Source organism: Harmonia axyridis, chromosome 4 (genome assembly GCF_914767665.1).
Source record: "Harmonia axyridis chromosome 4, icHarAxyr1.1, whole genome shotgun sequence".
Classification (NCBI taxonomy): Eukaryota; Metazoa; Arthropoda; class Insecta; order Coleoptera; family Coccinellidae; genus Harmonia; species Harmonia axyridis.
The window spans coordinates 43379240-43392973 of NC_059504.1; the positions used below are offsets into that span (position 1 = coordinate 43379240).

The 13734-nt window shown below is 33.0% G+C and overlaps 1 protein-coding gene across 21 annotated transcripts in view; it reads left to right on the forward strand.

Moving 5' to 3' along the window:
• LOC123678523 (tensin) overlaps positions 1–13734 on the forward strand; it is a 320051-nt gene that overhangs the window by 224653 nt on the left and 81664 nt on the right. For 19 of the 21 annotated variants that reach the window (XM_045615584.1, XM_045615581.1, XM_045615572.1 and 16 more), the window contains one exon: positions 10239–10283. In XM_045615584.1, the coding sequence (XP_045471540.1) occupies positions 10239–10283 (45 nt within the window). Of the gene's footprint in view, positions 1–4847; positions 5234–10238; positions 10284–13734 lie in introns of those variants that run through there. The other 2 variants (XM_045615587.1, XM_045615586.1) reach the window with 2 other exon arrangements.

Consider the following 13734-nt stretch of genomic DNA (forward strand, 5'->3'; position numbering starts at 1 on the left):
CATAGGTAACATTATTTAAACTCAAATCCGTAAGTGTAGTAAACAAGAGTAGATACGAAATTTTTATTTTAGTTATACAAAATACAATATTATATCGTATATCGAAAACAGCAATAATCTGCTATCATGTGCATGTCCCATCTTCTTTGGTAGCGGTCCTCCATAACTTAAATATCTTGGTGAAAACTTTCACCTTGTTCCTCATTCATATCTCCTAAATTTTCTGGAAAACGGTCAAAGTGGCTGTGTAATTAGTGTATTTTAAATACTCCAACACCCTGCATCTCGAAAACAAAGCGTTTGTGAGCCCATGTTTATAGGACTTTTTTTGAATTATCCGAGGAGTCTGTCATTTTCATTTGTATCTCCGATTTACCTACACCTTGTATAGAATATAGATATAGATTCTTGAACGTGAAAATTTCAATACTACAATTTTTTTTTTATCTGTTGACAAATTTCATCGATTCTGAAGAGTTGAAATGAAGCAATTAAATAAAAAAATCATCCTAGAAAAACTCTACAACCTAACATAATTACATTAAGAAAGCACAATGACGTACACAAAAAAAGTTCAGAATCCCCATCAGCTACTACAACAATAGGATCTTCGGTATTCAAGAAACAAGTTCACCTCTGCAGATTATTCGATTTGGAAATAATAAAAGGTAGTCACTCTCTACAATTCTTTAATTTCATCAATACAAAGATTAAATGAACTTGCGTGATCTTCATCTAAGCGTTTCAAACATCATGCCTAGATAACAGAAACTATCCTATACCATTCAATTCAATCCAGATGCTGAATAAGAAATCGATTCTATAATCTTTTTATGTAACGTGAAAATTGCAATTTCACGGTATTGTATGTAAATTATGGGCCGGACAAGGCAACATTTCATTCTATTCAATAATAATTTATTTAGTGATTGTCATATTGTGGAAGGTGCTCCAGTGATGCGGTTAAGCGATTTTATTGATGTCAAGTTGGATATTAGGTTGCAGGGGTGTTCACGTGACCGTAGAATCAAATTTCTCCTGTGTGGTAATGATGATGGACATGTTTCATTTCGAAATCTGGGTCGCAATTTGTTTTGTTACTTTGAATATTCAGATTATGGTTTATTTTTGTGGATGTGCCCCTTTTCTATGAATAAATTTTTTCATTAACGCTGGACTACTTACGAGACTATTCTATTTGATTCGTTATTTCTTAATGGATTTTTTGAATGTAACATATAATTCCTCGTATAATTCTTTTACATATTATAGTGAACCTTTACAATTCAAAGTAATCATTAAAGTCAACCTCGTCCAAAAGATCGCTCAAATTATTATTTCAATTCAATTCAATGTTAATTTGTATATATATTTCACAGAAGAGTTGGATCTATTACTACAGTTTTTCTTTAGATATCCTACGGGTTTCAAAAATGTGAGTTTGTGAAATTATGGAACAAATTCATTTTCTCAGAAGAAGAATATTTGGCAACTAAATCCTGAGACAGGTCAATTTTTGTTTCACTTTCACCAAATATTTATGCATTTTTTAAGGATTGCACCCTGTGAAATCCCCATCAACCCTTCAAAAATGCATAAAATTTGATAAAAGTGAAAAAAAAATTGACCTGTTTCAGGATTTTGTTACCAAATATTTTTCTCTGAGGAAATGAATTTGTTCCATAATTTTGACGCGCTCTGTATACAATATACAAATTGGTAAACTTAGTAAGTTTTTTGAACTATAAGATACTGATGAGGAAAAATTGTATTGAAAAATGGATAAATTCCAAAACGTACTTCTGCCTTTATGTTAATCAAGTTATTCAATTTATTAACTGTTTACTCAATTTATACAGTTTTCGATCTTTTTTTTATATTGAATAGAATATTTTCTCAATTTGTAATTTTATTTCTAGATAAAAAAAGTATACATCAAAAAGATATTTCAAACAGTGAAGGTTTTGGCACAATGATGTCATAATTTTTACATTTGATACTTATATGTTTTGATGTCACTTTTTTGAAGAAAATTAAGAGATTATGCATATAACTACTGAACAAGAGTAACTAGATTTTCATCATGCCAAGATCAAAAAATAAAAACGGGTATTTGTCCTGAAATTTGAATTTTTATTGTTCGAAGTGAAACATTCTAAATCTAAAGAGTTTACGATTACTTTTTAGAAAGTGAAGAACTAAAAAACAAATTTCGTTTGCCACCTGGAATTGATCCTCTTCAGTTCAAAAATTCGATGCGAGGATTCTACTGAGCTACGAATTTATATAAGTACCATAATTTAAAACAATAATCTATTTATTCATTATGCAATTTGAAGTATATTTTGAACAGTAGTGAATAAAAATAACTCAAACGTCAGGATTAAACCTTAATTATTAATTTTTTGAAGGATTTCGAGTCATGTATTCGGAATTCATAACCAATAACCGAGACAAAGTAAGCTAAATTTATACCAGTCTGCGCAATTCTGATATTTTTACGATTTCTGTCTTCATCAGAAATTCGAATGGACTCAGGAGATGGAGAAGACATAAATAAGGCGTAAAATTTATATTTTCCATCCAGATATATGGTGAACTTTTGTGCTATCTTCTTAACTTATGACGGAAATAAACCACATAGCCCTGAGACAAGGAAAATATGTTGCAACTTTTCGGGGATATGAGAGATGCAGGAGGTATTGTGAAATTCCGAATTCTGAATATATCGGGTGATTCTTTTAGTTTAGTTGTATCAGTAAAAAATCTCGAAAAGGAAACATCTTACAGAAAAATGTTGCGAATAAAAGGTTTATGGTTTTGAGGAGGACGGCCACTTATGTCAGAACCTCTTCCATTTAATTCCCACTTGATACAGGGGTCAAATTTGGAATTTCAAGTGGGAATCCCTGTTTTTTATTTCAGATTCATTTTATAAGGCGAAAAATAGAAACGTTTTGTATGAACAATTTTCCACGAATTGTCACAGATGGCTCTGTAATCGAATCTGAATTTTCCGTCTAAACGACCTTGGCATACCCGTTCAATTAAATACCTACATGAAATGTGGATGTTTCGGCTTAAATGTTTTTGGTTTGAAATAATTAATGAGGAATCAATTGAAACAAGAATACCTATTTTGAATCTAGTAAAAATCTACCATCCTAATCCGTCTATCTTTATAGTCCATTCAATACCTATATGTTTTCCACATGGTAGTTTTGATTTCTTCGATGATTTATGTTTTTCGGGATACTGAATCCGATTCTGAAATTTTCCACCAAAATTTAGTGACGGAACATTGAAAAAATGCCTAAAAAGGTGAATAATTTCATTTTTTATGTTATCAGTTTGCATATAACTCGGAAAGTGTCAATTTTTTGTGGATGACTTTTCTTTACAAAAACAAAGTATGTATACAGGGTGTCCCGTAAAGACCGAGTCAAACCGAGGGAAAATGTAGATCAAAGGATAACCCACCTGCTATGACAAAATTCCCATTATAAAAGTCTTACCGTTTTCGAGATAATGAATTTTTGCCCCTTTCAATAGTTTTGTCCTTACGGTTGGTACAATTTTACACCTTTTAGTTTAATTTTTTCAGTAAAATATTGCTGAAGAATGATTTCAATTTTTACATTAAAAACATTCTCACATTTTAAAGGGGGGCTATGAGAAATATTTTTATTGGAAATTTTGGTAGTAGATTATTTTGTTAATGAAGTTTAGCCCATCGTAGTGGAACCAAAATGTACCGTCTACCGAGATACTGCTGCACATTACACCAATAAATTGTCTATTTTATGGTGATTTCAAAAAGGTATCACACAAGTCATTTGGTATTCAAAGAAAAAAGCTATGGCTGTTTTTATCAAAATGGGTACGTTTCTGACAAAATCAAGTTTGTCAATTCTGTTAAGAAATTTTCGATGTTGCATTGAACAATGGCAATTATTTACGTGCGAAAATATTACTCGCATAATTATTCACCTCAACGAAATTCAACTTTGCCGGCGAATTTCGGGAAAACATCATGCAGATCCAGATTTTTTTAATAAAATCATTTGGAGCGACGAGTCTTCCTGTACCAAGGTTGGGTACTTTCTACTTAATTTCGCTATTGCGGGCCTAGAAGGTACTTCATGACGAACCAAAAGTGCTTTAGTTTTAAAAATGAGACTGCAAATTTGCACCATTCTTGTAACACATCTCAACAATTTCAATAGTTTGTTGAAGAGTAATGGTCTAGTTATTACTTTGTCGAATGTCAAAAGATGCCCAGATAGCAGGCTATTCAAAATGAAACCTCTTATTGGAAAATGCATTATCATTATTACGGAGTGAACCATAAAATGAATTTGAATTGATTCAAATATTCTTTGTTTCATTGTTGTATTCCGAAAAAAGTCCATGGATTTTCCCGAATCAAAAGCAAGAATGAAATTTCGCACCATTTTCTTATGAAGACGTAAAATTAATATTTTTCAAGGACATCCTAATAAATTGAAGAAATACATATTCCTCATTATGAAGTTTCGTTGGTAAGGTTATGAAATGAATCACGCGAAAGAATAATTATAGCAATTTTTATCCGACAAATCGAAATAGCCCGTGAAACATAAAAAACAAGTCTTCGTGTTGAATTGCAGTGATTCATGTTTATTGTTTCACCCGTTAATTGACAACTGATAAAATCCAATCAATTAACACTCTGGAGCTATTGACTGACAGCTCCCCATGTTATCTGCTTTATATAGGTGAAAGATTTTTTCGGAATGCATCAAATGCAATCGCCCCATTCCTAATTCACACCTTATCGCTGGAAAACAAACAAGTTGCGATAGTTGCAATTCAACTTTTATAACGTATCTTATCGATTCCACTCACTTCTAACTACATTTGCACTATTAATAACAGTACTCCGTTCGCGAATCGGATTCGAAAATATTTATTGTTCTTTAACGCCCCCACCTGGAGCTACGAAGATTGAGTCTGGAAGATTTATTGTTACGTGTGATTTTCGAATATTATCCGCCATCATTGTTAATGTGGAAGAGAATGAAATATTATGTTGTTCCAATACGACAATGTGCAAGTGAGAAACGCAACGATTTGCTGTTGTGTTTGCAGGAAGAACATTAAGTTCACCTTGGAAGAGATTTCTGTGAATTTTCTGAATCGTTTGGCGTTCACGTTGTGGCATGTCAGTTTCCATTTGGAAAATGGATCTCAGGTAATTTGAAATGTTATTTTTTTCATTTATGACGCTATGGTTTTAGAATGGAATTAACTACAAAAAATTTGGGGTGAATACGAAACTTCTATGACAATTATGCTTGAATCGTGCCTATTATCAGATCGTTTCGCTTACATGATAGAACTTAATGAGTCTGATTTTCGGTGACTTTTTCATCTAAACTAAATGCAGATCACTATGTTGAGTTCCGAGTTGACTATATTTGTTGGCAATCATATGCTCACGATTAATCGAAATTGTTTTTTCCTACGACTGCTATGGAAAGTAGCGTATTCTTCATAGCTTACTCAATTTCAAAACTATATATTGCTCATACTGTGGGAAATATTATTTCTCACGACACTTTGCCCACACCTTGCTTGGTAGACCAATGAAATTGGGCTTTTGAGTCGTTTCTATGGAAACGCAATAAATTAGCATATACTGTCAACGAAGGCCATTTTGATTTGTATCAAGTCCATTACTTGAATTTTTGAAATTTATGCAGTTGTAGGAAAAGTATAGTGTGCAACATGTGGAGAAAGTCCTTTTCTCGCTCGTGTGTTTGCGGCACTCGCCTTTCAGGCTCGTGCCACAAACTTCCACATTCGGGAGAAAAGTTGGATTTTCCCCACTTGTTGCACAATATACTATTTCATCACAAGAAAAAATATTCAAAATTTTCATTACTGGAAGACAATGGAGTTAAAACAACTTGTAAACCAATTCCATTTTCACAAACCGAAATACCTATTGAATATTTTCACCATTTCTTTCAATCTTTTTTAATTTTTTCATTGAAAGAATATACTACAAGATGTGATTTGGTCTTACGAGATCGTAAAATTCACAAATTTTTTTTCAATTGTAACTAACGTAAATGCGAACTGTTAAAATTGAAAGGCCAAAGTTTAGTCCGTCAATAATTCTTCTCATTTTTATCCCAAACAATATTTCAGATCGTCAACAGACTGCATCATGCCAAACAAATTGGTAATCATTTAGCTATAACCTCGGAGTAATAAACATAGATAGAGGAAACATATGCCATTTTCAGTAAGCAAATTTTGTCCCCAACATGAACTATCAAATTTGACATGAAGCGCGCGGAAATGAAAACATATCAGTGATACGATATTTCACTCAATTCGCGAGTTTCTCCACAAAAAACGCACTTCTTATGTACCATAGTGAATCAACGTTTCATATCAATTCGAAATATATTGAGATGAATACCTAAATATATCAGAAATTCAGAAAACAAACTTCAAGCGCGCCAAACAACGGATGACACTAGAAAAGCAATAGTTGCCAAACCGTGCATTTGAGCAGGTTGAAAATAATGAAAATTCTGCATACCATAAATTCCACAATAAGGAAAAATATCGGATTCCATAATTCAAATTTGCATATTTAATTTAGAATCACATATATCATTCAATATAATATACATTCATAATGATTTAGTAAAATTGTGGATTTGAAAATATATCACAATCTATAATCTAGCCATGTTGGGGACATGTAAAAATTCCGTATACCTATGTTTATTACTCTATGGCTATAGTGATGACAATGGACGGTTTAAGTGACATCTTCTACATTTTCAAAGAATGTGGATATAATAGTCTTTCAGCAGATACAAGATGTTTTCACTGTTCCATATGCAAAAATTTTCCTTTTTTACATAGCCAACGAATGAAAATCGTGCTTTGTCTCTGAAGAAAATTCTATGCGAAAAATTGTCATCCAAACGTTGCAGTTCAAGCAAACAATCAGCATATATTCTACGTATTCCATGGTCAGCTGGCTTTAGTACTTGTGTCAACTGAACCCTATAAGGAAAAAGATGCAAATCCACTAGCAAAATACGTCATAGGGTGCCGTAAGCTAGGCCTAAATGTTGTGGGGACCGAAGAAAAGATAAATTTCGATCTTCTTCAACACTTTCACTTACTGCAGCAATATTTTCGGTCGAGCATGCATGTCGATGATGTATGGGCCTTGAGACATCATTAACGAATTCAGTCTCTTCGGATTTTTTAACTATTACACCAATTATAAGCTCAGATGGACGATTATGTCGTTCGTAATCGACTTATTTTACAAAAATTAGGCTTCTGCTGTGTTTTGTCTCACTTTTTTTAAATTCTTCTTTATTTTTGTAGATATTCACTTATATTGTTTGAATGGCTTGGAATCTCATTGTAACGTTTCTATGACTCGTTAATTTCAAGACAAAAGGATGCACTATTCCTCAGTTCTAATGATTTCATCTTCCTTTTTCAACTCATATCTCCATAATTTAACATTTGGTTTCGTATTTTTCCTAATATAGTAATAAAACAAAATAAACATATTAATGAAGTGCAATAGTGAAGTCCATCCCGAAAAAAGTGATATGAACAGAATTTTGAAAAATTGATCGATATAAATCGAGAAGGTTGGTGTTCAGTAAATTGCAGTACCTTCACCTCATCCTGGTACATATTAATGTCGGCATTGATAGACTTCTTGATCGATAGCGGTGGAAAAAGCACAAACGTTTAGGCTTGAAATTACAGGTAATTGAAGAGTTAAGAAATAATGAGTTTGCAGGGTGGTCCAAAACTGCATGGCCAAAATTACATGCTGCAGATTCGTATTGCGGAGCGTATAAGTAGCGGGTATACAAATTTCTGCGTTACCAGAAAATGATAGATATTTCTTGATGTAGGAGCTTGCGGTGCTTTATATTTATGATGACTGCCTAGTGGTTTCATGAAGGAAGCAATTTTTTAATAGTATAGGTACATACATTTCACCGGGGTGGAATTTTTTCGTATTGGTACTTGTTTTCAAGGCCTTCTAGTTTATTGTTACCAATAGGCTGCAGGGTGAAAAACTATTAAACCAAAAGTGATTGGAAAACAGTGTTTCGAAAAATTCGGAGCTTTGCGCAATTCGTATTCGTTTTCTCAAAAAACTAACTTGAAGATTTTTGATTCATAATACTCAAATCTGGCCGGCTAGATCGCCTGATCTAACGTCTATGGACCTAACGTCTATGGGGAAGATTATATCTTTCCACAGATATAAGGTCAGGCGACCTAGCTAGCCACCTGTTGGGACTTCAGAAACTTATCAATTATGCTATATTTTTGGAATGATAATTTTCATCTCTATCAAAATATCTAGAAATATAAGGCAAGTCCCATTTAGGGATTCACGACTTGGCTTGATTTTGAAGCTACTTGGCTTGAGCTTGACTTGATTTTGAGTCAAGTAGTAGTTTTTCAATGTCAAGTCAAGTATTTATTTATCAAGTAATTGAATCATATCTACTACTTGATTTTCAGCAGTTTTATTGTGTACTGCCACATCAATGAAAAAAAATGAAATGAGAAGGAACCTTGCAAAACACACTTTTGTTTATAAACCTTATTGTATGAAAGTACCAAAATATCAATTTTTCTGAATGAGAAATTAAATCACTAAATTATAACAAAATGAAAAATATTAAAAAAATTAAAGTTTCTTAATATTGAGAATTTCCGGGCTTTGTTTGATTCAATAATTTTCTATCCAGGATCTAAGACACATGAGGCATTTTATAGATTTGTCGCCTAACCCATTGCAGGTTTTTGTAACTGTAAGAGCAGCTCTGGAAAATTTTCTTTCAGCAGGAGCTGAAGATGCTGGCGTTGATAAAAAATCCTGGGCCATTTTGGCCAAGTTTGGAAAGATATTTCTGAAACTATTGAAATCTACCAATAATTTCATAGGAATCTGAGAGAACTACTAATGAAGTCATACTGGCGAATGCTTCAGTCTCTCGGCGCTCGAGGAATCCCCTTATTTAGTCTAAGCGCTCACGAGATTGCAGGAATATATGGCGTGCGACGCGTGCATGTGAAGCTCAAGTAATATCAAGTAGCTTGATATCAAGTCAAGCAATAAATATCTTAAATCAAGTCAAGTCAAGCTCTCGTATGTAATTTTTCACGAGCTTGAGTTTCAAGGCAAGTAGTTGGTTAAAATGTCAAGCTACTTGGCTTGATGAATCCCCAGTCCCATTTGAAAAAAATTTCATAGGAATATGTTACGAAATGTCAGTTTGCAGAAAATTCCATTAATTTCATTGAATTCTACGTAAAAAAAGTTGTCACAAGAATGTTTTCACACAAATGAGAGATTTTCAACAAAAAAAAAAAGGTTACAGCTATAAGTATATCGAAAATGAGCATTTTCGAAAAACATCCTGTAACTATGTAACGGTAATAGCTATGGAGTTGCGGTTTTCGCCAATAAGTTTCTCATGAAAGTTGACTCTCAGAGACTGACATCAGTTTTTCTTTATCTAGTATAGAAATACTAGATTCTCATTTTCAAGTGTTCAATTTGGGCCACCATGTACACTGCGACCGGACAGACAGAATCGATTTTGACATCAAATACGTCATAATTGTGACAAACTAAGATGGGTCGCAAGATGATAGATCCATACCTAGGTCCCAAATTGATCGTGTTTACCAATGGCCAGTCATAATCTTTTTCTCATTCGAATCCAAAAAATATAATTACCCTACCTAAACTAATTATTTCAGACCACTCCTATCCCAAAACATCAGCAATGAATTATCATTTGAATATACAATTGGCAAGCTTGAATATAACCCAACGCTTAAGCAAACAACTATTATTGATCTTCAAGTAAGAACATTCCAGGAAATCTCCAATTTTTTCTGTGTAATCCGTCTCCACTTGTAGATCAAGCCAAACAAGATAATAAATATTCGTCTTCGGTTCGATTTCCGCAACATCAGTCCATTCTTTATTATCTACACCTCTGTTTGCCTTCAGCCATCAGGTGGAAAGAGTTGTACGGCCATAAACGTTGGATACCCTTTGTTTTCTACCTCGCCTCTATTTATTTTCCCATGAATTTTCCGTTTATTGTGCTTTACTCGGTTTTATTTGTTGACATTTCGAATTGTACCTCTAATTTTGTTCTTTGTTTCAGCATACACACGAGGACTCTGACAGAGATGGACCTGAAATGCATAAGGTAATTTTCTATGTCTTTGTCAGTGATAAAAACAACAACTCTTTCGAATTTATGTTCCTTCTATGGTTCCTCAGCTTTCATGGAATGAAAATTGGGTAAACCAACTGGAAGCGTTTTCCTTGTGCCAATTGCGACCTTGGGGTTCACGAGAGCCAATATACTACATACGGTATATTGTTCGTTATTCAACTTGAGTTTTCTATAATACTAATAAATGAATTATCAACACGGAATTTTGCACGAAGCTTGAAATAATTATTCTATATACAGGGTGTTTCACCATTGAGGGAACGCTCTATTACGCTTGAGCGCTGAAATGTTCGATTTTTTTTCGTTAGGCCCCGTTAGAGCTACATTCCTCAAATTATTAGGAAATACACAAAGTGTATCAAAACACTGCAAAAACCAAACATACGTTTTTTCTTATGAAACACCCTGCTTTAATTCACTTCTCAGATTGCATAGAATAAATGAGCCCAAGTTTTTCCGAAGTTTCATATTCTATAAACTTACCTCTTTTGAGATATTTCGATTCTTCATAAATTGTAGGGACGATATTGATACCTTATCCTTTGGTGGAACATGATTTCAATATTTATAAATGAACAGAAATAAGACACTTGAGTGTCTTATTTATTTTCCTTTATCAATATTGAAATTAAATGATAAATTTATAAAAACCGGACGACTCCAATATGTATGATTATTTTTTAATGTAATTTTGTGAGACAATCCTAGAAGAATTGAGTACTCTTCTAGGTGTTCAAAATGATACAATTCATTGATTCAAACGTTAATATCGAGCTTATACCAAATGGCATATCCTCTATTTCATATTTTTATTAAGTAGCAAATTTTATAATCCTCAAAAAATTCTATACCGAATGAAAAACTAAAATAGATGGTGTGCTATTCGGAAAATTACCAATATTTACGTTTGAATAATTCATCAACTCAGAGTAATAAACACAGATAGAGGGAACATATGTTATTTTCAGTAAGTAAATTTTGTCCCCAACATGAACTATCAAATTTGACACGAAGCGCGCGGAAATGAAAACATATCAGTGATTCTATATTTCACTCAATTGGCGAGTTTATCCACAAAGAACGCACTTCTTTGTCCCATAGTGAATCAACGTTTCATATGTACTCAAAATATATTGAAATAAATAACTCAATATATCAGAAATTCAGAAAAGAAACATCAAGTGCGCCAAACGACGTAAAATAACCGATGACACTAGGAGAGCAAAAATTGCCAAACCTTGGATTTCAGCAAGTAGATACAGAATATTTAATAAATATTATGTTTATTATAAATTCGACAATTAGGAAAAATATCGGATTCGAAATATTCAAATTTGCATATTTAATCAGGAATCACTGAAATAAATATATTTCATTCAATATAATAAACATTCATAACGATATAGTGAAATTGTGGATTCGAAAATAAATCACAATAACGTAATCTAACCATTTTGGGGACATGTAAAAATTGCGTATGCTCCCTCTATTAATCTACGTTTAATAATCTATGGTCATTAATGAACACCCAGCAGAATTTTCAATGAATCAAAAAATCAGTACATACCTAGGTTTTTCTTGTATTCACTTTCAAAAACTCATTGAAATAAAATTCTTTATTTCGAAGTTAGGTTTTTCCGAAGACCCTTCAATTTATAAAAATTCGATATACTTTTTTCAAAAACAGTGAGGATATAAAACTTTGAACAAACTTGGGTTCATTTTTTCCATGCAAAAACGTCACTTCTGATTTTCAGTAAAAATGTAGAAATTGATTTATCAAATCAAGTAATAACGAGTAAAAAGTTACATGAAAATTACAGATTTACCCACTCTTGGTCTTGCTAATGCCCAAACCGATATTGGATATTTCACGTTCTACTAGTCCGATTTTGCTCAAATTTGGTATTGGTATTCGAGTTCTATAAAAATTTCAGTTTGCATGAATCAGAACTTCTCAGGAGATAAAAGTTTTGACATTCAAGGAGCCAAGGACGAGGAAGCATTGTGCCACACCTATTAGTAGATATTTTTTCGAAAAACAACATTTACTCGCCTTGTTTACCTTTACACATCAGTGTTCTATCTTGAACAGACATCTTTGATGATTGTCCTACAATTGTTTAGCGTAATGCTTTGCATCACATATCCTTTCAATTCTTCAATTTTATTCTACAATAAACGCACAGTTCCTGCTAATATGAACTGTATGTTCGACATATCCTCAAAGAAAAAAATGATTGAGGAAGAATCTGTTCTGGAACGTGGTCGATTTGTGCCTTCTTTTTCTCCTATTCATCAACGAGCTTCCTCATCATATTGTGGCTTGCATTATAATTCTCTTTGCTGATGATACCTCCTTGGCAATTAAAGCTCGTGATCTTGAAGAACTGATAAGGATTTGTGAATCTCTTATCAAACGATTTATTGTCTGGTGCCGAGGGAACTCTTTGATTGTAAATTTGGAGAAAACCAAAATCATCAGATTTCAGATAAGGGACGGTCTTGATTTCACTGTGGACCTTTCAGACTTCAGCCTCAGGTCATCAGAGTGTGTCAGTTTTCTGGGAGTACGTGTGGACAGTGGGTTGAGATGGTCCTTCCACATTGATCACGTATGTAACAAAATAAGTAAATCCTACTTTGCTATTTCCCGCCCCAAGAGTTCACTATCATTAGATTCTCTCGTTGGGGTGTATTTTAGTAGTGTATATAGTCACCTTTGCTATAACGTGGTTCTGTGGGGTTCATCCCCATATGCTGGGCGTGTATTTGTTGCACAGAAGAGAGTACTTCGTCTCATTTTCAACCTGAGTCCTCGAGACTCATGTCGCCCTATATTCAAGGAAAATAAAATATTATCATTTCCTTCTATATACATGTTCAATTGTCTAATTTATGTTCACCAAAATTTAAAAAAACTTAAAACATGTACAGATTTTCATAGCTACAATACTAGGCATGAGGATATTTTATGTATTCCCAAGCATAACACTAAAAAATATGAGTCGTCACCTACTTTCACAGGAATTAAATTGTATAATCACTTGCCTAAACATTATAAGAGACTTGGTGAAAAACAATTTAAGAAAGAAGTAAAATCAATGTTGATTGACAATTGCTTTTATAATATTCAAGAGTTCTTTACTAATTCTATCACTTAAGACTTTTTTAATACTAACTTTTGCCAACATTGTTCTCTTTATATTTTCAATATTTTGTTATTTTCTTTTTTTCTTGTTGACTATTCCTATACATTGTATGATGTCTTAAAGGAGGAATAAATTATTATTATTTGTTTTTAATATAAATTATATTACTACAGTGATTGGATGGGTGCGACATATTACTCATTTTTCTTGAACATCGGTTCAACCAAAAATATACAGATGATAGGAGCATTTTTGTGCTATCGTAAGCT